Genomic DNA, 27,460 nt, shown 5'->3' with positions numbered 1-27,460 from the left:
AAAAGCCTTTTTGTACTTAAAAACCTACGTTAGTTTACAATACAGCAGGGGAGGTTATCGTAAAAGGTGTCCTTATGAAAACCATCGAAAAGTCCGTTACAGGAAAATCCCCATCATTTTTTTCCAAATTGTTCACATATTTTCACAGCCTTGGATCAGAGGCAATGTGAAATCTCTGAATGGATGGTGCTGGCTTGCGTAGCACAGTCCTACAGGAATACTCCAAGATCCATAACCCAAAGTTACAGGACTTTGATAGAACTGTAGTCATCTGCTTGGGGCCCCTGTGCTCCTTGCAAACACTTCACCAACGTTCTCCTCTCATGTAGTCCAGCTGCCTTTGAGGAGTCCTAAACCCACTGTAAACCAAACCAGATAACTCCTGTAAGGCAAATGGGGGATGGGGTTTGGAGAGTCCTTCAAGTATTCAGTTTTGCCTGGCAAACAAAAAAAAGGACACCATGGCCGACCTTGTAAGAGAAATAGTCAGCAAGCCTGGGAATCCTTTCATCCTTCTTCTAAGGCCCAGTCAAACTGCAGAGCGGGCATCCAGGTAATCACGCAGCTAGATTTCAATAAATGCCATGTAACAAAATGGTATAAAGGAAAAAAATGAAAAAACTTTTCTATTTAGGTTCTGTCTGCAAACACTTGTCCTATTTAGATTTCTTAGGCAAAAATCTCTCTTCCCTCTCCTTTCTGCATACCTATTCCACTCCTTCTGACTCTTGCCTCAGCAACACCTTGGTGCTCGAAATCCCTCTGCACTCCTATGGGACGTTATTGTTTATCCACTTTATCTCCAGTGGTAAATATGAGGAACTAATCTGTCACTAGAAGTTACTTTTACTTATCGCCACTGCTTTATCAGAATTCTGTGAAAAACAGCCAAGAAAACAAGAGCAACAAGAGTTAAGCAGTCTGCTGGTGGTCCCTCAGCAGAAGAGATCTCCAGCTGCTTAGGGACATCCAGATACTGTTAGTTCCATACAACTTGGGTGCACTTCAGAATCACTGAGCTATTGGTTTGTACAGGTTTGACTAAGACAATGCCCTTGGACTTTATATGATAAATTCAGGCTGTTTGATTTGAGGCAGTAAATTAGTAATTATCATCATTTGCCATGCAGTCACACCTAAGAAATGACAACAGCATCATTGCTGTGCAAGCAGTACGAGATCATCTTTGCTCCACAGATCCTCCAAGCTTAAGTCTCAGTATGTTCTGGGAATATAATTTTTATTTTGTTTGGTTTTGTCAGTAACCAACCAATGCAATACACACTCCTACCTCTCTAAGGAACCCTGAAGGCCACTTGATAGCAGATAACTGCTAGAAAAAAAAAAGAGATCAATTTCTGAAGCATTTAAACAAGCACTGTGATGAACACTTGAGCATTTTCCACTCTGGATTACTGGAAGGAACTGAATATGTATGAGGTTTAAAAGACTGGCTCCCTAGAAGGGGAATGTGGCATCTAGCTCTGAAAAAACATCATCTTTTAGCTGTTGCTGGGAACAAATCCCACCTGTGCTAAGAAAACCCCTACAGGAAATAATTGCACTTTTACTTATTATTTTTCATTGTTATTGGAAACCTCCTACTACAGCTTTATTCCTTAAGGCAGAAACTAGAAACTACCACAGATTGTACTTATTATTCATGCTCAGTCACGACCTCAGCCAAAAGCTCATGTTAAAATCTCATACCATGTCTAAGCACACACATATATTATAGTTAACTCATATGCTGATCAACTGCTTTGCACAATGCTATTCATTATTTTAAAAAGATTTATTTATGTATTTATTTTTTATGAGAACACCCATAAGGCTCTGTTAGAATAGGTGCCTCAGACTGCTAAATGCTGGGCAAACGTGTGTGTGTGTGTATATATATATATATATATATATATATATAAAAATTAGTTTGCAGGATTAATATAGGCCCCCGAACCTGCAATTAGATGGAACCATTTTGGCTTCAATAATTATAAAGAAAGTTCTCTTTTGTCATCTGCACAGACATGTGAAATCTTGGCACTGGTGAAGTCCCTCAGAGGGAAGTTTCACCACAGACCACGATACAGTTGCCTCAAGATATTTTATCACAGATTTTATCGTACCTTGCAGGCCTGAAATATCAAATGCATTCAGACAAACTTTCATTATGCTGGAGAACAGAATTTAGTCTTCATTTCGTGAAGTATCGTTTAGTTATTTGCCCATACTGTTTATAGAAGAGTGGGTCTACATATCTGATTTTTAATAAAAACAAAGCATACAAGTTCTTCAGTCTCTGAACACGCAATTAAGCAAGTAGAAACTTCTGTCAGTCTGAACCAGTAATGAGACGGTTCCTCAGACATCTGAAAGGATGTTTTTTCAAGCCGTAGAGGAACTTGATTGATTTGTGCTTTACTATACTAGATACCCCATAAGTCCAATACACAAAAATGTAGCTACTGTCAGCCCAGTTCTCAGCAATGATTTAGTAAAAGAGTCCTGGAGTTTTGATCTTATATTTCTACTTTCCATTATTTTTTCAATTACATCTGCATGATACTATACTACATTAACATACCCGAGCTTTTACAGTACACCAACGCAGGTGAAGCTTTTTAAGTGAATGGCTAAAGTTAGGCTTTTGTGCCCACATAAATTCTTGAGCTTGCAACTCTGCAAGTGCAGAATACTTCAATCCAATCTGACAAAACACTTGTTAACGTGCTCAAAGTCAGGCCTTCACCTCCTCAGTGAGTATTATAAGCTGCTTAACATTACTCATGTGCCTAAGCGCCCCTGACTTCAATTTGTAGCATAATTTTCAAAAAGCCATCAATGTGTCCTCCTTTCCACTGACTTGTCATGACTCCCGAGTCTAATTTCAAGCACCTTTAAAATCTTAATTGAAGGATATTTGCAGTGCACTATCTTTAAAAAAAGAAGCCCACCACAAAAAGGGTATGCTCCCTCTAGCCATAGCAGTACCAAGCCAATCTGCATTCCCCAAAGGAAAAGCTGCTGCAGATTATCAAATGAACAGCAGATTTAATGGTTCACAGTCTACCCTGATTTGGCCTAACTTGGAGTTCAGAAATGCCACCTGCTGACAGAAGCCAAAGAACATTCTGATATAAATAGCAGTTCTGCTGCAAATTTAGATTCATTTGGCTACATATTAATAGCGCATCCATACACAGAAAAAGTTTGAGCAATTAATTCCTTCTCCTCTCAATCCTCAATTAATTTGTGGGGAAAACACATCCTGTTATTTTGCATTTCTACTGTCCTCTTTTAACTTACAAAGTAGCTTAGCTGAGCAGATCTTTTTGTTGCTGGATTCTATTTAACACGCTGCTATAGCACTCTGCATAACAGCTGTCTCTGCCATATGATTACTTCATTGTTGAAAGCATGACATGTGCAAACTGTACTGAAATGTTAGCTGCTTTGATACCTATGAAGAGGAATGAGCTTTTGCATTAAAATAAGGCAATACATTTTTTAAAACAATGAAAATTAACCACACCTTTACAATCTGTTAGTTTCCAGTATGCCTAATGCACTATTTAAATGGCTGGTTACTATTGTGTTTTTGATTGCTATTATCAACAAACAATGGCTGGTTTTCTATTAACTTTTGCATTCTTGGAAAAGGGAACAGACTCAAGAGAAGGCCCTTGGGATTCCTTCATGAGTTATCCATGAAAGCAAATGCTATACAACAGGATTATAGGAACAATATCTTATGTCATTGAGGTAACACTACTTAAAGTAACAAGTTTTCTTGGGAAAACTCATGCTGTCACACAGTATTTTGCTTCCCAAAACCAAAGCTCCCCCAACAGGCAAGTCCTCAATGGACCAGGAGCAAGGTGAATCCTTGCAGATTAATTTTTGAGTCCCAGCTGCCTTTGGCAAGAGCAGAAAGGAGATCTTTAGCTGAAATACGCAGACTTTCCTCCCCTTTAAATGTCACTCATACAGGGAACAATTAAGCTCTAAATTATTTCAACAGTAGCAAGAACTCTCATTAACACAAGAAGGCAGCTGTAACTTTTTGCTCACTGTTTTGCCAGTAGTTGCATTTGAATCCTGAACAAAATCCAACGGAATAAAAGATTAACAGTCATCGCTATAAAAATCTGTTACTTCTCTTGAACAGAAGTTTATATGTACACTATTTTAATCTTAGAAGGTAGTCCCTAATGATGTAAATGCAACACAATTCTCTCTTAGTTTGGTAACTAAACCTACAACAAACACAAACATATTTAAATCACTGTAGATATTTAAGAATGCAGTTACAGTAGGTATCAAAAATTACACCAGGCTCTGAAAATACACACCAGTTGAAGACTGAAAATACATTGAATTTCACTTTCTGTCTTTAAATAACATATATATATAGAGTCATAGTTCACCACTAGTATGATTTATCAGAAAAAAAGTGGCCCGTTTCACATGATTGTTGTAACTGGGAGAAATGGTGCAGCTTTATGATTACTGACGTATCTACAAAACAGTCTTGATTTCAGTTTAAGAATATACTCTGTATATCCAAAAAAATACTCGTTGTTATCGATCTACTAAATCCTCATTCAAATAGTATCCCCAGATGGCAAATATAGTAATTTCTACATCAGTAGTACTAAGATTCCTTAAAGGTTAAGGCCAAGCCTACAAAGTATTTCTTACTTCAGATTAAAAAAAAATATTATTTTCATGTTTTACTAGAAAGAGGGAAAAAAAAAAAGTTTGGTATTTTCTCTGGATAGAAAAGGAGGTCACTTTTTAAACACTGAGACTGGACTAGTGGAAATGTCAAGGATTTTGTCAAATTAAGAAAAGGCAAAATCTTTCAAATGCAGTCAATCCAAAATGACTGCACAAATGTGACTCCCCAGAAAGGCATTTATCCTAATTAGTAAGATAAACCATATAGTTAGTCACCTACTTAAGTGACAGCTGCAAATCAAAATGAGCCTTGCCAATTCTCTCATGGGGTCAGCTAGGACCACCCATGAAAACTTCACTTTTTCATCTCCTTTACAAGTGGAAGGACTGATCCGGCCAACCATAGCATCCTCAAGGCTTGTTGCCAGAACTGGCTGCCATCTGCTGCCCAACACGATCAGGCAGTAAGTGGGTCTATAAACCTATTAAAACAGCATAAATGTTATAACTTGTAATCTATTAAAATGAAAATAAACAGGAAAGGAAGTCTAAGAGCCAGTTTCTTCAGAGCAAAATGTAATGCTAATTATGAGGTTTTCAAATATTCCAGCACTTTTGGGGGTGGGCAAGACTTAGGGTTGAGCCATTAAAAAAGCCAGTTGGTAATATTAAACTCTTGCTTTAGGATTTATAAGAAGGCAAAAAATTCACTCCAGGCTGAAATTTACTATCCTAGGCCTGGAATCATTTAAAAAAGAGTCATTAATATGGAAGAAAAACCAAACAAGCACAAAACAGTGGTTTCCAATGACTTCTGTCACTCCTACATTGCTAAAGTGGCTTTATTTTTTAGCATTTTTTTAAAAAGTTTGAGATTCATTACTATGAATTACTTTTGTAACTAAAATTGGGACCAGGCAATTTTAATAATGAACTACCAATAATTTACTATGATTGAATCCTTTTAGAAGCTTTTCAGTATGAAGATGTATCATAGTTTTCAAAGAAATGTCAGTGGTCTGACTTACACTCAAAAGCCAAGATGTTAAGGATGGAAATTTCTTCTGTGAGCTACAGAGATGTATGAAAACATTTAAATAATTAACAGCATATGTTAAAGATGCAATGTCAGCCTCATTTTTATCCATAACTAGACTTCATTAGTTTTGTGGGTTAAAAATTGACATTTAAAAATAAAGACAACATAAGTTTTTGTGACTTAATTGAGTGATACTTAGAGATATTTCAATGTTTGCAGACTGTTAACGTCTTTCCGAAATATGCTATGCGCTGGTGCTACTCAACTCTACTTCCCTATCAACCTAAGGAGTTTGTACTGCTGATGGAAGCCATTTCTTCTGCTAAATACTGCCTGTGAGCTCTTAACAAGCTCTAAACAACATTTAAGACTGCTAAACAGCCTCCTGGGAGATGCTATTGTTAAAAAAAAAAAAAGGAACAAATTTTTAAAGTGAACTTTCTGCAATCATTAGAAGATGCAGGTCTTAAGAAAAAGGAAAACTTGTTTTAGGAGAGGGAACAAAAAGCCAAATGTAAGGAGAGAGCTCATGCCAGTCACCCCTGAGGGAACAGAAGCGAGGTATAGAAAATTAACTGCTCCATTTCTTCTTCCCACCAAAACCACAAATGGGCAGTTTCAGGGGACTAACACATACAGAATCTGCAGATAAATACATGTCTACCTCATTACCTGAGAAGAGCCTTAAAGAGCATACTTCTTTGCTGAATATTTCTGCTTCTACATGAATAATCTCATTTATGCAGAAGAAGGTGCTCTCCATACGCATGCAATGTTTGCAGCATGTACGTCAGCTTGAGAGCTGCTCGACTCCGTCTGAGAATTTGGCCCATAGTCTTTTGGCACAGATTTTTACTGCAAAGATTAATCATTCTCTGCAGCCAAGCCACCTTGAACTGTTTCTTACCAAATTTCACAAGCCAAGTGGGTCTGAGTCTGGTCAATACATGGATGAGAGAAACCTGAATGCAATTATGCTCTGCTGATTATGGTGGCTTAATGGCACCGGGAAATGGCAGGACTCAGCTGTAAGGACGTGCTCAGAGGTGACTGGGATTCGGGCAGCTGCTGGTTTCACCCAAGGTAAGACTACTAATGCATAGGAAAGCCAAGGCAAGCACCACACCTAACAGGAGGACAGCATATAGAAAACGGATGCAAAGGATCAGCGAGGTTCCTGCTTTCTACCATTAACAGGAACGGCAAACAGCCATGTAGGACAGACACTCTAATGAGGCACATGCACACCCGTATGCCATTTCGCCTGCCTGTAAGGTAAGCTTTCTCTCTGGCACCTGAAGAGGCACCATCTTGGAGTGACACCTTGTGCAATAACAGTAATGCCAGGCCCAACGTGCTCAAGTTTGGTACCCTAACAAAGTATCAAACTACTGAGATAGAAGATAATAAAAGAAACTGCCAATCTGAATTTTTCATTAATGGACTGGGTCAAAACAATCTCCTTTTGTTGTTGACAATGCATAGGTCTAAAGGCAGATAAGGACAACGATTATATTTGGATTATAAAAAATTCTTAACATCAACCCAGATGATGTGCTTTCAGGTAACCTAAGGTTAAGAAGTCTCTTTCAAGTTACCACAACATACATGTTTATCTATATTCAAAGGTGAGTTAACAAGAGTTTGCTCGGAGTACAATTCAAACAGGATCACACAGAAGGAATACAGCAACATTCTTCATTGTCACTGGATGCAGTGGAGGGTAAGCCTGCAGGGCTTGCAAGTTGTGTAGGTACTGCAAGGCTGAAATGCATGACGATTTACATACCCTAAATTGTTTCCCTGAAACAGATCTTGCCTAACTATTCTTGGTTTTATCACCTTGATAGACAATTGCCATATATACTTGTACTTGAGGAAAAATGATTTGCATCAGTCAGTAATAGACATGTGAGCTGCCTCTCTAAAATTAGCCTGCTGGCCTTCCTGGGCTCCCTCTGCAGGCATTGCACTGACAGAAAGATAAATGCCAGCCATGGCATGATTCTGAGCATTTGATCTATATAAGTTAGAACCATTGTGAAGAACAAAATCCTATGCCAAGCAAACACTAGAAAAAAACCTGGTAGTTATCAGAAAAATCTCAATGCTTATTTTAGGTTCAGAGAAACTTTTCGGATGACAAAAGTGGAAATTCTGGGCTGAAGCTGCTGAAATGCAGCACAGTTGATAGTTAATTAGAAAACCCAAATAAACAATCAAAACTTCACAAAAGAATATATGTTTTTTTGCTACGTGGCTATTACAAACTCCAGCTCTGGAAAAGAGCTCCAATGACAAACTTGGAACAGAGGGTGCAGAAAGTGGAAGTTGGTATTATTTATAACCCAGCAGGCAGGACTCCCAGAAACTCGGCCTTAACAAGCTGATTCTCCTAACTATCGGTAAAACAACATTCTGAACAACTTAAAAAGTTTGAAAACAGATAAATAATCTGTCAGTAGACAGATGCTGGCTTTTTTAATTTAGTATTTGGTGGAACGTGTCTCAAAGAGTCTCACTAACCAATGTTCCTGACATGAGCAAAGTTATACTACCTGAGCAAAGTTATACTACCTGACCACACCATGAATTAGTCTTCTCTGTATAAAAAGTAAAACAAAATGAAGCAGAAATTCCTTGACATCTGTAGGGTGTCAAGGAAATGAACCAGTTTGTTTCAAACAGCATAATTAAAAAGACCCTCTAATTTTTTCTGAATTACATTAGGACTTTATCAGGTAGTGGTTCTCAATATGCTTCCCTTTTTCATATCCAGATACATTCTGAATAACCAATTCATTTCAAAACTTCCAGACAGAGCGTTGCAAGGACTGCTAAGGCTTTTCCATTTAATCATTAATACTAGAACATTAAATAGCTTATGTAAAACACGTGGCGTAGCAGTTTATCAAGGCAGGGATGCTCATGTGGTTTCCTACTAAGAAGGAAATGTTGAGTCTATCTATTGCTGAAGAGAATAGATGAATGATATGCATCAAGCTTTTTAAAGGGAAATACTGGTATTTAATCTGAAGTGTATCAGAATTACCTGACAAGATCTCTACCTAAGGTACCGGATTGACTTAGGCCAAGAGATCTGGTTCTGCACAGCAAGCAATTTTCAGCTTCTCTAATCAATGCAAAATAAAAAAAAAATCCCAGGAAAACCATTGGAATACTCATTTTATGAAGCAAACACACATCACTTTTTTATACATGATAGTTTTTGAAAATTGTTTCCTAATTAAAGTAATGTCTACATGATGACAGCAGTTGAACATTCCTCTTTGTCCACCCATTTATCTATGAATTCAATGTCCCTCACAAAAACTAATAAAAAAGAGGAAAGGAGTAGGAGGGAAGATCCCAACCATGTTTACTTGTGTCTTAAACTGACACTGTACCATGTGCAGTGCTCTCTTACTGACAGATTTTTAAAGTTAGTGTCTTCCTCTCTGCTTTAGCAAAGAGTTTGGAAACAAATGGCCAAACACATTTTAAAGATCACAAACCAGAAGCAAATGAAAGAGCCCAAAGCTTTTCTGGTTTATGTTTAAGGGTTCTTCTTCCCCATGCCTCAGTATGTCTATTTTTCTCCATGTGCCATGTAGCAAAATTGCTAGTTTATAAACCACACTGTAGGTGCTTACCTGTAGGAGTACTACTGCGAAATGAAGAAGATGGAGTGATTGGAGGGGTGACTGGAGGAGTAAGGCTTCCACTGCTGTGGCGAGGTGGAGTAGATACATTCCCACGGGACACTGTGCTTGATAAAGTCAAAGAGAGTTTCGGCTGAATCTTTTTCTTCAAAGACTCCTGTTCACGTCGAGCTGCATCAGTCATAAATCTAGTACAAGGAAAATTATGAGGACGAGAGGTTTGAAACGTTGAAAACAAACAAACTGAAGGTAAAGATAAAGTAAGTAGGTTTTTTGGACCTTCAAACTCAGCCATGGCAAATTCCTCCACAACACATAGATTTTAAGAATACAAACTTCTCTGTTGATAACTTAATTCCAGTGTTCAAGATCTTGGTCATTTGCTTCTGATTTCAACAGAACTTACATTAGACATCAACACCATGTGCAAACACAGACTTTTTTTAAACTCCAACCAGAGATCAACATTGCACACAATATTGTAATAACTATACTCAATCCTTTACAATAACTACAATCAATCCTTCTGGGAAATAGAAGCTAAATAGCTGTAATGGAGAAAAATGTTAGGAGCAAATGTATTGCATCTGAAAGGCAGCAAGGTGGTATGAATCACATTGTGTAGATACATCACTTCCAATTTAGGAATCTTTTTCCTAAAGGTTTTAGACAATGTGGCCTGACATAAAAGATGTCCAATCAAACTGCAGTTCCTCAAACTGGAGTTCTCAACTTTTGAAAACCAAACGAGGTCTCTCTATAGAGCTCTGGTACATGCTGCTGAAGGCCTGTGGGATGCTGAGAGGAAATTCCACCAGCATGACGCAAGGTGTGCACCGTTAGTGCAGTAGTTCCAGAAGTGCAACTTTTTGGAATAAAAATAGCTTTCCCCTCCCCCTTTTTTTTAATTTTAAATTCTGATTCCTTCCAAAAAGAACATTTGAAGTCGAAAAAAACACTTTTATTCCAAGTGCCCACACAGAGTTACACCAGAACACTTGATAATTATGCTGACATTCATAGAATCGTAGAATGGTAGGGTTTGGAAAGGACCTTTAGAGATCATCTAGTCCAACCCTCCTGCAGAAGTAGGTCAACCTAGATCAGGTTGCATAGGAACATGTCCAGGTGGGTCCTGAAGACCTCCAAGGAAGGAGACTCCACAACCCCTCTGGGCAGCCTGTGCCACTGCTCCGTCACTCTCACGGTGAAATAGTTTTTTCTTATGTTTAAGTGGAACTTTTTGTGTTCCAGCTTCATCCCATTACCCCTTGTCCTGTTACTATCTACTATAGAAAAGAGGGATGTCCCAACCTCCTGACACCCACCCTTTAGATATTTATAAATGTTAATAAGATCTCCCCTCAATCTCCTCTTCTCCAGACTAAACAGCCCCAGTTCCTGCAGTCTTTCCTCGTATGAAAGATGTTCCATACCCCTGATCATCTTGGTGGCCCTGCGCTGGACTCTCTCCAGCACTTCCCTGTCCCTCTTGAGCTGAGGAGCCCAGAACTGGACACAGGACTCCAGATGGGGCCTCACCAGGGCAGAGTAGAGGGAGAGAAGAACCTCCCTCGACCTGCTGGCCACACTCTTCTTGATGCATCCCAGGATGCCATTGGCCTTCTTGGCCACGAGGGCACATTGCTGGCTCATATTTAGTTTATTATTACTCAGGACTCCCAGATCTCTCTCTGCAGAGCTGCTCTTCAGCTGTTTGATCCCCAGCCTGTACATTCAAAGCATCACTGCTGGCATCTGTATTAACCCTCACTTCCCTCAAAATGGGATCTCTGCAACTCACATGCGCTCTGCATTCAAACAATAGTTTAACACTTTGCCTTTTTCCTTCACTGCATATGGGGTCATCCTGAAGGATTTCTAAGAAGTCAGTCTGAAGCTAAAGTACAAACTACATCTGTGAGTGAATAAAAAAAATCACACTTGCATGTGATACAGAATAAAAAAATCAAGTTACACACACACATTCATCTGACCAGGTTATGCAGAATAAACCAAGTTTTAGCCAAGACACAGGCTCTACATGATGAGCAACCTAGGCAAACCATGAAGGATGCGGAGAGGTGAGAACCTTGGAGACAGCTGTCATGCAGAAACTCATCTTTGCAGTTCAGTAAGGAAACAGAATGATAAAAATTACCAGCAATTATTTATATTGGACTAAGCAAGGGTGGCCCGGCTTTCTTTCAATAGTCACACTCACCTCAGAGAAGCCTAGGAAAGAGAATGAGACAGACTTGGGAATAGAAGCGGCCACAGAGAATGAGTCTGTGGAGGAAATAACGAAGATAATGAGTTGTCATACTGGGGGTAGGTGGCACGGTTTTGGTAGCAGAGGGGACTGCAGGGTAAGAAGTCAGGGCTGCCTCATGCCAAACAAAGCTGATTTCAGCCAGCTCTGCAATGGACCCACCACACGACACAGATGACCCTATCAGCAGAGCTGGTGGCACCTCAGTGAAAATGTACTTAAGGAGGAGTAGAAAATGCTGGAGGGAAGGAGAAGGAGGAGATTGGAGGAGCAAGCAAGAGAGAGAACAAGGTCAGAGGAGTTCTCTGCATGGCAGAGAACAGGTACACACCTTGGGAGGACTGCAACTCATAGGAGACCAATATTGGAACACAGGACAAGACTGACAGAAGCACGTGAAAAGAGAGTTGTTGGAAAGAAAACGCTACAACCAGGCCCCAGCCCTACAACACTTGTTGCTTCACTGAAGATACTCAGTGCAGCCTGTAGTGGTAGCAGGGGAGGAAAGATGTCCGGAGTGAAGGTGAGTCTGGGAAAGGGGGCAGAAAGGTGGCTTTTTCCCCCCTCTAAGTGTTTCAGTGTTTTTGTTTTTCAATAACCAGTATCTGAATCAGTAATTAAATATTTATGCTAGTTGGCAATAAATTAAATTCCCTGGGTCAAGTCTGTTTGCCCACAACACTACCTGGCAAGTGATTGCCTCTGTTTCAGTCCATGAGTTTTCACCTACTCCTCCTATCTTCTCCCCCATCCTACTGTGGCTAGGAGTGTGGGGTTGAGTAAACAGCTCTGGGGGTATGTGGCTGCTAGCCAGGTACAACCCATCACTCCACCAAATTTCTTGTCATGAGACAGCTATATTTGCTATGTGAACAAACTTCCTGTTGTGCCACTTGATGTTGTGATCATACGGGAAGACATGAAAGCAACTCCTAACATATGTCCAGAATCCAACAGAGGACTGGTTGATCCACCTTTAGCTCCTGTGGAAAAGCAGCAGACCCTGAGGAGAAGGAGGCAGAGGGAATATTGCCACATGAGTCATCTGGCTCGCAACTTATATCCTGTCATCATATGAAGGATCAGGCCACAGACTGGCTGGACAAACTTATTCTGCAGATTGTAGTACCACAACAAGTGCACCAAACATGACCATCAGGTCACACTGGGTCTCACAACAGTACGTAATATTGGACACAACATCTGCAACATGGCGATGTAGGATAGACTAGTTTCTTCTCTGGGCCTCAATCAACAGCTGAAATGAATATGAGTCACTATATTCATTTAGGCTCCAGAGAAACCCAACATTTAGTGACTCCTTGCAACATGTGGGCCATTTGGGTGGAAGATGGGTATATTCTATTGGCTGTGAGTCCAGATCTGACTGCATTTACGGAGACACCTCTGAGCGAAAAACAGCTCTCAGGAACACTGAAGGGTGCAAATAGAAGGGAGAAAGAAAAAAGTGGGGTTTTAGGCCTCTGTACCAAATATGAAAGAAAAATTTGGCATAGATATCAAAATACTAGCTCTTTTTTTCAGGAGAGATTTGTGTGCTTTAACACAGTCTCAAAACATTGTGTCATAAAATTTTAAGTATCATTAGAGTGATAAAGATGTATCGTGCCCATCCATACCATGAAAGCATTAGTAAGTGGATCTTTGCCATGATACATAACATCAGCACACAGTCTGCAGACATTAATAAACAGCTATGTGACATGACAGCTTATCTTCTTTGAACAGAAACAATGCATCATGTCAAACCCAGATGTGGTGCTTTTATTAAGTTAATATTTAAAAAGCAGATATCCATAGCAACAGTTCAGTTTTAAATTTCTCTCCTCTAAACAAGGGAGCAGATATTATTGATGAAACAGTCCCCAAATAGAAGTCCAAATTTCCTTTAAGAAAAGAAAGACTTAAAAGCACCTTAGTAAAAAGAGCATTCAGTGCACATTTGCTCTTCTCTAACTAGGAGACATCTAATTCACTATCTTTGAAATTTGTACTATGATGTGTGCTTGCTTCTGGATGGGAAGCCTTATTTTGTAAGAAAATGTAATGTCAACATTATAAATCCTTGAAAACTTGGATGATAACCTCAACCTTGAGATATTAAAAGCAGCAGCACAAACACTGCTATTTAATACACTCAGCCACAAATAACAATCTTAAAATAATATTGAGGTATTACCAGTCTGCTCCATAAAAATCGGGGGAATTTGATGTTATAGCTGAAACTTCTCCCTGTCCTGTTAACTTGCTCCCATCTTGTGCTAAGCATGTTGGGTATATTCCAAAATGTCATTTGTTGTCTACACTGTGGATCTGAGAGAAATGAAAGGCAGAGTCTGTTGAGAAGTTCAATTCCTGGTATCTCAGGTATGGAATTTACCTTTTCAGATCTAAATGGTCTCATGCTTGTTTGCTGAAGCACTGGCAGTGCTATGGCTTTGAAAAGGAAACTTGGCTACATGGATTAAAATGAAACATTTTTCAGTGTTTTAACAGAAATGTAATATTATACTTGTACCTAACTAAGGTGCTGTTCTTCAAAGCTTATGATATAAACATTTTAATGATGAGTATAGAATGAGATTTCCAACTAAGGCTTTAATTTTCTTGTTGAAAGTACATTGTGGTTGCAACATCAAGTGCTCAGAAATGAAACACGTTGGAATTAAGGTTGAATGCTGGTCTCTAAATTACACGATTGCATACCATTTTCCCTGCCTTGTTTAAATGCACAAGATGTGTGCGAAAATCAACTGTAAGTAACAAAGGCTGCTGTAAGCCCACTTAGGTTAAATCCCATCTCCTTGCTTATCAGTCTTTCTCACTATCTTCAGAGCCATCTCCTTGGTGAGAAAATCTACCTCTGCTATTTTCAACTCTTAACTCAGCTCCACTACTATCTAGATTTTAACCATCTTCCTTGTTGCAGGATTGTGTTTACACCTCATAAGCTTCTCTCCCAATCCAATATACCACATAGGCACAGTGAAACAAGGAGAATCATTCAGTTTCCAGACATTCATTGACCCTGTTTTAACAAGCATGGGGCTTGTGTGTTTTCTCGCAGATTGTTCCTAACTTCTGGGAGGAGTTCATTCCTTAGAAATATCTTTCACCCTCATTTTTTCTTTCCTTGCCCTTTCACCTTCCTAATAATTCAACTCCCTGCCCTAAAACACGTAGGTGCAATGACTTCTGAATCAAGCGCTTGAAGCAACTTCAATAAACATGAGCAAAATACTATATTTCCCCCTCCTCTCATTCGCTGGAATGGTTCAAGTATTTTTATTGAAACTTTCCCAAGAAATTCAGCCTGAAGGAGACACCCAGCATGGAAAATTTCAGCTGAAACAGCTGAATGTTGGCAACATAATGAGCAACTGAAACAGTCTTATAATGGAAAGTGTTGCACAACCTTCCATATAGGTGGCAATATAATACAAACATCATCAGTTGTTACCAACATAAAAAGTCACAAAAAACCAGAGGTGATGTTCTAATGAAAAAAAATCCACCCTTCTCAAATCAAATCTTTGCAATGCTTTAAGTCCCAAAAGTATTGGAATCAAGAATGAACAGAAGCAGAACACACTCTCCCAGAAATTTCCTTGAGCTATTAGCATGTACTGACTGTTTCAGAATCATGTCCCAGTATGACTCACATGATGATGCCAGAGTTTATCATAAAACTCTTACTACTACACATAATTCTAAGACAGTCAAGAGCTCTGGACTTAGACACCAAGACTGAGGGTAAAGGTAGTTAGAAAAGTGACTTGCAAATAAGCAAAAAATTTTTACTTGATATCTCACTTGAACGGGGGAAAAAGAAAACCAGGTTGCCCTTCAGAATGTATCTCCTTAATAATGGTCATAAAGGCAATTAGGTGCCTTTTTCCTCCTCTTCCTCGTTGTAGCTTGTTGATGCTGGAAATTAGACCTGCTTGGACCAGATCTGTTTCTATGTCCACAGACATTTACATAGACAGTGAAAAAGCTGCCTCACAACTACCTTGTGGGTTCTAAACATTATTCTGCTGTGTTTGGTTTCTTCATGATCTAGTCTCTAAAACATACACAGAGGGGATGATGCAATCACAAGTCTATCATTCTTCAGGACCTGAACAGCTGAGAGAGAGGGGGAAGGGAGATTATTTTGAGCTTGTGAAACAAGCAGATTACACCGAGGAGATATGCAAGCCCAGGGTTGCTCCACAATAGGAAAATGTAGCAGAACAGAATTAGTTCTGATCTTTTCTTATTATCACATAGAAAATTATGGAAAAGCATTCATAGTAACATTCAGCTCATATCTGCATTTGCCTAATTAGGCTAACCTGTCTGGGGAAAAAAAAGCCTGTCGCCTTTCCCAGGACATGAGAAATCCCACTGCTGAGACTCCACCACTTATATTTCAGTAGACAGTACCTTAACCCAACCCTTGATCAACTTCAAGATTGATTGGAAAGAGGAGAAAAAAGTCCATGGTGCTTTACATCAGATCTCTGTTACCTTCTTGTTGTATTATACATAAACCAAAAGTGGTCAAACTTACTTCACAGATGGGAAACACACTAGTTTAACTACATACTACACACATAACCACCTACATACATGAAAGCCACACACCAGTTCTCCTGCTACTCTTCACACCTATCAGAGCAAGGTGCCGGTTATATCTGCTCTTCCCCTCAATCTTTTGTATCAAGATGTTGATGCTGTTCTTTGACAGTGCTGTAACAAGAGAAACAGGGAGGTGGAATGTTCATTTTAGCTCCCAGTATTCCTCATCACATTAGCAGTGTTTGGGGAAGGAAAAAAAAAGGCTAGGATGGAAAGCATCTCTAGTTGTACAGTATTTTAAAACTTCAGAAGACCTCTACTTTGAAGAGGGATTAGGAGGATCCACTTCCCAAGGCAGGACCCCCCATTTCAGCAGGGTAGAACACAGGATTCTGAAATGCCTTAGTGAACCCCTTAGGAACAGTCCTCCACACTTTTTCCTGCCTTTACAGGCAAAGACAAAGAATGTGGTTTGGTTTAGCAGATGCTGGGAAGAGGAAACAGCTGTTAAGTTGATCTATTACTAGGTTAAGGAGAAATCTGGTTAAATCTCAATGGTGGGAGTTCAGCAGCAGGTTGTCCTATCTGCTGAAAAGGATGAAAGGCTTTTCCCTATTGAATTTCACAAAGGTGGGCAAAAGTAAATGCAGTCAATGTCCCCAGTAAATGCCTTGCCACACTATTTATGTGATAATAAAGAAATAAATACATGAGCAAGTGTCATACCATCCATTAACTCAAATTATTTGATGAACACCCTTGAGCATTCTCACATACCATTCTTTGTAGCGCAGGGAAACTGAAGTATTCTGCAGCTCTGTACAAACTTCTCTTGCTTCACAGAAACTATCAAGATTTTTTTTTTCTTTAGACACCTTCTATTACCATTTAGCAAAACCCTAAAAAGGAGTGTCAGTGTGAAAAAGCCCCATTAAGACTCACCCACATTTCTCCCTACTGCTTAGACTACAGAATATTTGTATAGTGTTAAAACATATGATTTAACAAAACAATCTTTTGCATGTCTTGTTTTTTACTATTTCATAAAAACCATAAAAAAAAGAAGAAATGGCAGAAAATAATAATCCCCTCTCAATTTTTCCTTCCAACCTGTATCATTTCACAACAGGCCCTAACCAGACCAAACAAATCATTAAAGAACACTTCTCTGCATCTGGAAAGAAGAGCTTCAGCCCAATATATATGGTAGAAACATGATACATCTAAGTTGAACTTCAATATGCACATTCATCTGAGATCAGGTTTTTACAGAGGAATTCAGTGTTCGTTCTCAGAATCAGTCATACTTGGACTCATGTATTGAAGGCTTTCCCTGTGTTCTAAATAAGGAATATTTATGACAAACTGATGACTATCTTAGAGAGACAGGACAGAATAATTTACTGCTAGTACAACACTTTCATTTCCATTATTCAACCTGTTTTCTCAAGACATAAAAATATTATCAGCACAGAATCAACTATAGTGTAACATGCATTCTTCTGAGTACATGCATCTTCACTAGATGTAGGGGAGATTATTAGGATGCATGTGTACATTAAAAAAAAAGTTAAAAGCAGACTTTGCATTCCATTTCTGCTCCATCATTGAACAGACTCGAACGGAACTCGCAGTCATACTCGCTTCTGTCAGTAAACTACAACTTTAGGAAATCTGTTCAGTATGAGCAAGAGTTTAGTGGGTTCACTTTAATTGCTTGCTCTTCACACATTCTTAAAAGTTACAATTAAGACCCAATAAAATATCCACCAAGTAGATATTCTGTGTTTCTAGCATGGAAAACTGGTTCGGAAAACTGAGTAATTTCACATTTAAACACATTTAAGTGAAGCTAATGGACGGGTGACATGCCAAACAATCTACTATCACTCAAATGGAATAAAAATAAAGCAGCAATTACCTAACCACTCCAAACTATATGCTTGCCTACAGTAAAACATGAGTGTTTATTCACTGTTGATCAATACAAGCACTGTTAGAAGTACTGGAAAAGAATTTAGTATCTCTCTTGATTTCAGGAATATACAAACAAAACCAATCAGTGTGAATTACATTTCTTGTTTAGGTTAACATAAATACCAAACACTGGACATAAGCCCTAACTTCTCATTTCATATTCACTTAATACATCATATAATTATTATATATTTAACATTTTTTTCCATTTTCTATTTGGAAAAGACTTGTTTTTCTTCTGAGTTGTTGGGGTTTTTTTCTCCTTCATTCTGTCATGCTTACACTTACTGTACTATATCTTTACATTAAAGTTCAAAAAACATTTAAAAAAAATCAGCATTATATGTTCCCCTCTCCATAAAAATGGTGGTTTACTTAGAAATGAATGTTTTGTTCTGGATCTTCCAAAGGTTGTTTTGGTTTTGTTTTTTTAGGTTTTGTTTGCTTGTCTTTTAAACAATCTGTTATTTTTGGTCTTTTCTTTCTTGAATTTGCATAGGCCATACAGCAAATTCAAAATGCAGAACTGCATATTATCCTGTATTTGTTTTAAATGGACAGAAAAATGCACACCGGATAGACACTTTAGAACAGTAATGTAATCAGGACAGATGCAGTCTTATTTTAGATATTTCATTCATAATAAAAATTCATTACTCATTCCATTGGAGCAGACCACATCATCATTCTGCCGTTGTTAAAATAAATAAATGACGTTTCTATATTTAAAGGAACAAAATTAGAGCTCACTAAAATCAACTTGAGAGCAACTGTAGTTTCCAAAACATTAGAAACATACTGCTAGTTCTCCTCCTTTCCCCTCCCACTCCTTCCCCATTTTCTTCTACCCTGTTTTAAAGGAATGAGTTTCAGAAAGGAGCTATAATTTATGTGCAACTTCAAAATTCTGTAATCTCCACTGAGTGAAAGGCAGTAGTTAACAAAAGAGATACTCCAAGGAGTTAATTAGCAGGAAGGCAACTGCTCTTTGGCACGGTATTTTCATCTCTGTTACAAATAAGAGTTAAAAAAGTTGTGACAGCCCTCCTGAGCACATCTGATCTAAGTGCTCACTATGCTGTGCTTTCCATTAACATTGTTTCTTATCAAACTAATTTCAGAGTTTTGCCATTGGCAAACTTCTCGAAGCTGGGGTAGATTTTCAAAAGGTTGCAGCAAACCCCTGCCTTTAGCATACCATTGCAGGCATCATTTGAGCAATCATCCTCCCTGACTTTACTAACAGGCTTATTAGGACATTCATCAGACTTGGTTCTGCTTACGGCTAATAATGAACAAACCAGCCATCGCCTGCTGCTAACAACAGATACTTTATGTTCAACAATTAATTAGGCAATAATCCATAACTTCATGAATCCTTACATGTCAGTTCCTATCCCTATTAATATATAAGAACAATGTAATGTCACACAAGCCATAAAATGTTACTGGGACCAAAATGAGAACCTTAGCAGACATCAGTAACGCGAAATACAAAGGACTATTTGTACATTTAAAGTATTTAAAACACATAATTTAAAAAATGCACACTGACAAACCCCTCCAATTAATTTTCTTAGTATGAAGTTACTACAATGCCTGAGGATGGCTTCTCAGGAAAGAGTACTGATGCTATCTTTTCAGTAATACCTTAACATAACCTACCAGTTATTCAGTTAAAATGTTTTAAATATTGTTAATTTGCACTTTATGACTTGTGAGATTACGCTTTCACATGAATGACGTGCAAAATTCTTGAAGGCAGTGTAAAAATTTAACTTTTATTTCAGTAAGAGAGAAGTGTTGAGGACTTGAACTGTATTTAGTTTTTTATTTGTAGAAATTGTAAACTTTAATAAGTTTCCAATCTCCTTGGAGAAGATGGAATTATGCTGCTCACAGAATAAAAATAAGGAGTCTGTATCTCCTAAGTTTGATGCTGCTCACAGAATAAAAATAAGGGCTCTGTATCTCCTAAGTTTGACTTGAATCTCAAAATAGTTCTTATGTGGGACTAAGTAGTGTACCAGCCCTGCTCTGGCTCTCTGCACAGGCTCCAGCATTGTCATATTGCCTAGTTCCAGTAGGATGTGTTACTTTCAGACGTACTCAACCTAAAATATCGAATTTTTTTCCATTACTGGTCTACACTCTTTCCTTCTTGAAGAGCTTATTATAACTATTTATGTAAAGTGAATTTCTTTCAGTCAGCCCTACATAGATTTGTGTACTCATGACATGGACTTTTATGGTTCGACTTTTAGTTTTCAGAAGCACTTTTGGACTTCTAGTTTTCAGAAGCGAGGAGTTGAAAAGTCAGATATTTTATTCATGTAATGTTCCATTTTTGTCTGGGCATTTGTGTGATTTTACATTGAGCTGTTCTGAGAATAAAGTCAACACCCAAAGACACATTCATCACGCAAGAATTTAAAAATAGATATTATCAAAAAGCATTGCTTGTTAGCTACAATGATGTCCAATATCAACCTGCATAAATAAGTCAATCTTTGGTACTAGTCAAACACATTAGCCAACACATTTTTCAGTCTTTCAGAAATATTTCACATACTGTCTGCAGTGGCTCCTCAAGAACCATCAATACATAAGCAATCCAGAACGACCATTCAACAAAATTATGGTAAAAAGAAACTGTGACAATAAGCTGCAGAATAAACTAATTCTTAAAATGTTTACATGCCAGTTTTCTACCAAATATAATGACATCAAAGTAACTTACAATGAATTCACTATTTGATTTGACTTTTAAAGAAACACTAAATCTGTTTGTGACAACATTGATACAGAATCAGATCCACTGGTTGAGAAAGTGAATCATTCAGCTCAAAAGATGCTCTCCCAAGCTTAAAATCTAAGTGAAAATTTAGATCGAGAAGAATTTTTAAAAACTGATTTATAAATCTATATTCAGAGGACTGAGTGGGGAAACCTTAGCATGGAAAACTGCAGCAATCTTGACATTAGGAATGTGAAAATGAACCAAATTTTCAGGCATCCCAAGTTGTTTCGAAGGATGATAGCAGCTTAAAAACAACCCAGCTCCACTAAAATGGCAAAATGAACATTGCAAATTCTTCAGTCTCCGCTACAATGAGTCACACATCTGCAAAACAGATAATAGGAAAGATTCCTCCTACAAAGCAAGGAAGTTCAGGTGAAAGTAGACAAGGTAACGTGGAGAAGGTAGAAGATGGTTTTAACTCTTTCACACAAAAGGAAGAGCAAACTCTTGTTTCTATAATTATGTGCTATTTTAAAAATGAGCCTTTCTTCACGTCAAGCTGATTTGCCTGAAGGAACAAATGACTGACACAATTAACAGTTCATTATGTAATCACTGTATTAGTAGTTTTGGGGGGAAGTACCTAAGAATCAAGAGTAACTCTCAAGGTCCTTCTATTCAGTTGTGAAGTACAAAAGCAGAACACTGATTTGCTTTTTGAAATTTTGTCCCCATTAGTCTGAGGGTATGCTATCATACTAGATTCAGGCACATATATGAGAGCAATAAATCCCCCAGTTTTGGTTGATCTAACAGAAACCATTCCTTAACCACCTTTAGCCACCCTCCCAAGTCCAGGTCCAGCTCGGAGTGATCTGATGAAACCAGCGAAACCCTGCTAGGATGCGGAAGAAAAGGACTGACATCTGAATAACTAACAATGTGCTGCCTCTCAGGCAGACAGCAGGGAAGTTCCTTCAGTGCTGCTTGATCTGCTTTGCCTGCATTATTGCAGAAAGCTGTTTTTTCATTAGGTAAGGAAAAAAAAACCCACCCCAAAGTTGTGATACAGCCTGCTAAGTGAGATTACAAATGCACCATAACACAAATGATTGAAGAGAAAATAGATAGTGTAATACAGAAAGGCCTAAGACTTGCAAATGGAAAAAAGTATAAATGACTATTTTAATTAATTTCCTAATGTAAAACACAGCTGTAGTAATGTTGGCAAATATCCCCTACTTGTTTTTAATGAAATCATGCTCTTTAATTGGGTCTTAATGTACAAAAGTGTATTTTATTTGCTTTTTATTACAATATCGGTATTTTAACCTTCAGTTTGCTTGTGCAAAAGCTTTATAAATTACTTGAATCACTTAAATCTGAATACTATAATCTGCAGTTACAATGTACTAGTTTGAGTTGCAACAATTAAATGCCTTTTTTGTGGACTCCCGCTGCTATGTGAACTAGCTGTAGGCTATTAAAATAATGAGTCCGGACTGAGTCATCTGATCTCGGCCTTGGTGCAAAGCCTGAGGAAAAGGACAATTCCTAGTCTATTTACCAGACTAAGACCAAGCTGCTGGAAGCATTATCCTTGCGTTCCCTTCCCCCTCCCGCTGCCGACTGCCCTTTGCTGGGGCAAACGCGGTGTCACAGAGCCCTCTGCAGGCGGGCGGCGGCACCCGCCTCACGGCACGCCCACCGCACCGCCCGCCTCGCCCTCGGCCCGCCTCAAGCCTTACGCTCCTCCCTCATGGCCCGCCTCAGCGCTGCCCCGCCTCACCGTACACCTCACTGCGGGCCTGCCTCACGGGCCCGCCCCACAACAAGCCGCCTGCGTACTCGCCCTCGGTAAAGAGTGCCCCCTTCCAGAAGGGTCCGGAAAGGGCTGTAGGCTACTTGAGGTGGGAGAGTACTTGTCACAGGAGTGCGTAAAATTCGAGCAAAAAATCCGAGGCATAAAATCCAACAGCATCTGCAAATATCACGTGCCCCCAAAATCTCGCTTTTTTGAAGCATGGATTTATGAAGCCAAGCAATGCGAGCAAAGGGGACTTGGTGGCCTAGGAGATCCCCAACAGGCCCCTTACCTCATACCATGGCTACTAACTGTGATCATCGTGCCACAAAAATACCACAGTAGATTTGGACATCCTAAGGATGCTCTAGATAACCTGGTCTGTAAATGTGTAAAATGTAAATGTGCAACTCTGTAAATGTGGAACTTTGTCAGTAACAGTAATGAGGAATGAAACCTAAAATCTTCACCTACTTAATAGTCAGAAATATCATCAGCACCTCTCACAATGGCAACAGAAGAAATGTCCAACCTCTCACATCCTCTAGAGGAATCCAAAAGCACCAGCATTCACTTTTTATTTCCAGCAACACAAAATACCTCTTCCTACGATGCTGGTGTATAAAACACGGCACGTGCACATGGTGCTGCTGAAACTCCAGCTTGTATCCAAGGTCTGATATATTCTATCTTAAGCTGGTTCATGTGCCAAGATGTATAATTTTACCTACTTCCTTGATCTTTCTGGAGTTTTTGATACTGTTTGAATACATAAAGAGAAGATAATGAAACGGAGCTTTCTCTAATGAAACTCCACAGCTTTTTTTAGGTTTACTATCATAATTCCCAATTACATCTGGAAAAGATCAGAGTGGTACCTTTTACAATTCTTTACACTCCAATTACATTTACATAGATTATCAATCGATACTTGCATTTCTGCCTTGTTCTCCAGCAACTTCACTACACCAAGTGACATGCATATTCTATGCTATCAAAATCATTCCACTACTCCTTTTGACTTAGGGTGCTTGTTTGATCTCACCCATCTCTGTTTCACACCTCTGCTCTGGCTTATGCTCTGGTTTATGTCATCAGTACCCTGATTAAGAATCCATGTCCTGAATTCAAGTAGCATTATATTGTTGCCTGCACATGTGTTCATACATATATACACACATACACATGCATACATACACTATGCATATGTATGAATTAAATATACATATAACATACACCTATATATTTAAAAAAATAGTAATAGCCAAGTGAAATCCCTGCTTTTGAAGGCCAAAATCATTAAATAATGAAGTTTTAAAAATTTATTTCTAAGATAATATGGTTTTTTGAGAGCTTTTACTCATACAGCACATACCTAATAGGATTCAGCACACACAACAAAATTGCCAATTTGAGTGATTCTTGATGTTTGTCTAAGGCCAGTACGGATGAAAGATTCTGTTTTGAGAAGAGGAACACAGCATTTATATAAAGAAGAGAAATGTTCTAACCCCTGTAGCTTTAGATTTTTTTAAACTTGGTTTAAATTCTAGAGAAATTTGCAAATGTACATTGAGGACATCTGAAAAGCTCACAAACCAGAAAGTAAGAAATGAGACATGACATACTGACATGATTTTTTAATATCCGAAGTTGTCAATAATGAGACATGATACCACTTAAGCTAAACATTCGCCTGCACCTCTTTTGGCTTCAGGAAAGGCTGGCAAACAGAGGGAATGCAGCAGAGAAAATTCAGAAACCACCTCAAAACACTGCTACCACTGTCTCTATTTTTCAGTGCCTAAGTTCTTACACCATGATCTTCCAGTGCATATACAAATTCCTGCTTTATTTTAGCTACCTGCAAAAAGACAGTTCAATAAAATGTTTAAAATGCAAATTTCTGCTCATCCTATGTAAGATCCTAAACCACATCAACCATCTCTGTGCAAACATTAGCCATGTTTAATAGCTGACCTGACCAAGCATAGGAACTTGAAATCCCTGGCCCTCCCAGCTAGCACACTGGTTCCCACAAGCATATGCTTAGCGGGTTCTTCGATGATCTACAAAATTGTATTAAACAGCAGTTCATCAGAAGCCAGAGGGTAGAATTTGGTGCATTATGGTCTGAGAAAATATGCAGTGTTGACTCTGGTCTGCTGAAGTGCTACATTGGTAGTGCTGGTTGAAAGTCACAGGGCCAGGGTTTGCTCCTGCCTCTGCCCCAAGCATTATATATGAACAACCGCAAGGGCATTTCTCAGCTGCTTGTCTTACTCAAAGCCCTGGCCTAGGCCAAGCGACCCCTCTGTGAGAAGCAGTCCTTACATCAGCAACATAACAGAAAAAGAGAGAAAATTAAAAGGCAGACAATTAAATAGCTTTTTGTTTCTTGTCTGTCACAAGTATTTCACAAACTTTGCTTCACATATTAACACAGTACTCTCTTTGGAGATGGGAGGACTTTCAGACTTTAAAAGAATAATAATCTTTGGGATATTGATTTTCAGAATTAATTTTGTTCACAGGGACTAAAAATCTATTAAACCTCCCCAATCCTTTCCCTCTCTGTTCATCTTCCTACCACATAAACTACCCACCAACTACTGAGATACTGGAGCAGTACATGTCCTTTTCTTTTTTTCCCCAAAACCTATGTCAAGAGGAGTAATTTTACAACTTACAAGCTGAAGACAACCTATGGACTGCTGTCAGTAACAGCTACCCCTAATCCTTTCATTCATCAATGAACAGCTATAATAAAAAGTTTAGCACTTTCAGTGGAATGCACTGACACTAACCACTTTGTTTATTTTAAATCTTTAAGAAAAAGCTTTTAATCTTCAAACTATTGAGTCTAACTTCCCAAAGATGTTCAATCTGTTTCTAAGACCAGCTCCTTAAAATGAATTTTTTTCCCCTCTATTTCTCTATTTATTAATCAAAAAACCCTAAAGGTTCTTCTATTAGTAGGACCAAGGTATAGCTCAGATCATGGTTCAGAACAGATTTTTAAACTGTTTTCTATAGAAATGATGAAAACCAAAATAATAATAAATATTTAACAAATTTTCTTGGAGCTGACTTCCCAGAAACTCTGAAAGACAGTTCTAATCAGTCTTTACAAGTAGAGAGGGACAAAGAAACATTCTGAAGAAGGATTTTTTAAAAATTATCTGCAAATGCAGAAGTTGTGTGACAAGCAGTCTTCCCATAATCATTATCTTTTTCCTTCAATGCTAGTTGTCCTTTCGTCCGTCTAATTTCATAAAGTATTTTTTTATTCATGGAAGATGATTTTTACTTAAACTGACACTACTTTATAATAAACTCTCAGCATGACTAAACAATATAAAAACATTGTTTTGCAACAAATTTTATTCCTTTTAAAGCAACTGGGATTTATTGGATCACTCAGGTAGGCTTACCCCTTGATGCAGACAACTTTCTGCTAAGGGGAGAATCCTGAAATTGCATTTATAGTATGTGAGTTTTATGTGAACATTCACATATAATTGACCAGAATACTTTTAACTTCTCCCTACTTCCATAATAAATCATGTCTATTGTGTTGCATAATTGAGAAGAAAGAATAACAAAATACTATATGTGAGGTCTATATGTGAAGTGCATACCTTTTTTTAAAGAGAAGGCTCATAAAGATCTGTTTTTTTACAGGCAAAATATTAATTTAATAAACATATTTTATGTCAACTATTAAAAGTAATAAAAGTTATTAATTTAAATGCAATTTTTTTCTTTCATTGATCTTGGTATTGTTCAATACAATAACTGTGGAGTAATTATTGCAAAGTTGTCAAACAATTGACCCTACAGTTTGATAACCCTGGATGAGATTTTCAGATTAAATGTCTCAGAATTAAGCTGGATATTGATGAGCATCCTCCTAAACTGGAGCATTCTTTACCCTAGTGGCATCAATAGAGTAAATTGCCTTTGCTGAAAATTAGTGTGAAGCACTGTAGTTACCAATATGGCAAGTAAAAAAAAAAAAAAAACCTGAAAAATATGTATTAGCGGTAAAAACTGTGACATTTAGCACCAAAAATAATACAACATCCCTCCGCCCAAGTTTACTCCTTTTTGGATTTGGAAAATCAAATGCAAATGCCAACAAGCAAATGCCAACAAGCCTCAATGCTGCTCAAACCCTGCACACAGCGGCATAAAACCATGAAGGCCACCGCAGCACTTGAGTGGGGTCCAAGGTAAGGAAGATAAGGTGGGACTGCTACCACAGAAGGACTTGATACTGGGGATGTTCACATTCTTGTCAGCAGTGACTCAAAACAGTGTATGGCAACTTGATGGGACAAGACACTGCAAAGGTGAATTAAGGTGGGTGTTTCACTTACAATAGTGCCAGGGTAACAGAAAATGAGGGTTGCTTAAAACCCAACTACCACAATGGAAGCTTAGTGTTAAGAAAGAAACAGATAAAATGACAATCTTATCATCATCTAACTGTCTCTAAATCACCAAGATTAGTAAGAAGATACCCAATTCTCTAGTTAAAAAATGACAATGTGTCCACATATGCCTGTGAACTCACTAAGAAAATTCTCTCTAGACCATGATCACTGGACTCTCCCAGGGGCATCACCCTTCCTTAGTCTGATCTAACATTACACAAGTGAAGCAGCACTTTAGCACCGCAAGCTTTACTGTACTG

The 27,460-nt window shown here is 38.4% G+C and overlaps 1 protein-coding gene across 2 annotated transcripts in view; it reads right to left on the bottom strand.

Annotated features, from left to right (window-relative positions):
• Nucleotides 1-27,460, bottom strand: part of JAZF1 (JAZF zinc finger 1) — a 197,039-nt gene that overhangs the window by 21,162 nt on the left and 148,417 nt on the right. For both annotated transcript variants that reach the window (XR_009818760.1, XM_061996528.1), the window contains exon 3: nt 9,373-9,569. Coding sequence is in view for 1 of the 2 variants with exons in the window: in XM_061996528.1 (XP_061852512.1) it covers nt 9,373-9,569 (197 nt within the window). In the remaining variant the exon portion in view is untranslated. The remainder of the gene's footprint in view (nt 1-9,372; nt 9,570-27,460) is intronic.

This window comes from Colius striatus, chromosome 5, assembly GCF_028858725.1.
Source record: "Colius striatus isolate bColStr4 chromosome 5, bColStr4.1.hap1, whole genome shotgun sequence".
In the NCBI taxonomy this organism is placed as follows: domain Eukaryota; kingdom Metazoa; phylum Chordata; class Aves; order Coliiformes; family Coliidae; genus Colius; species Colius striatus.
The sequence above is the reverse complement of the archived record's forward strand: the minus strand, read 5'-3'. Positions and strand labels throughout refer to the sequence as shown.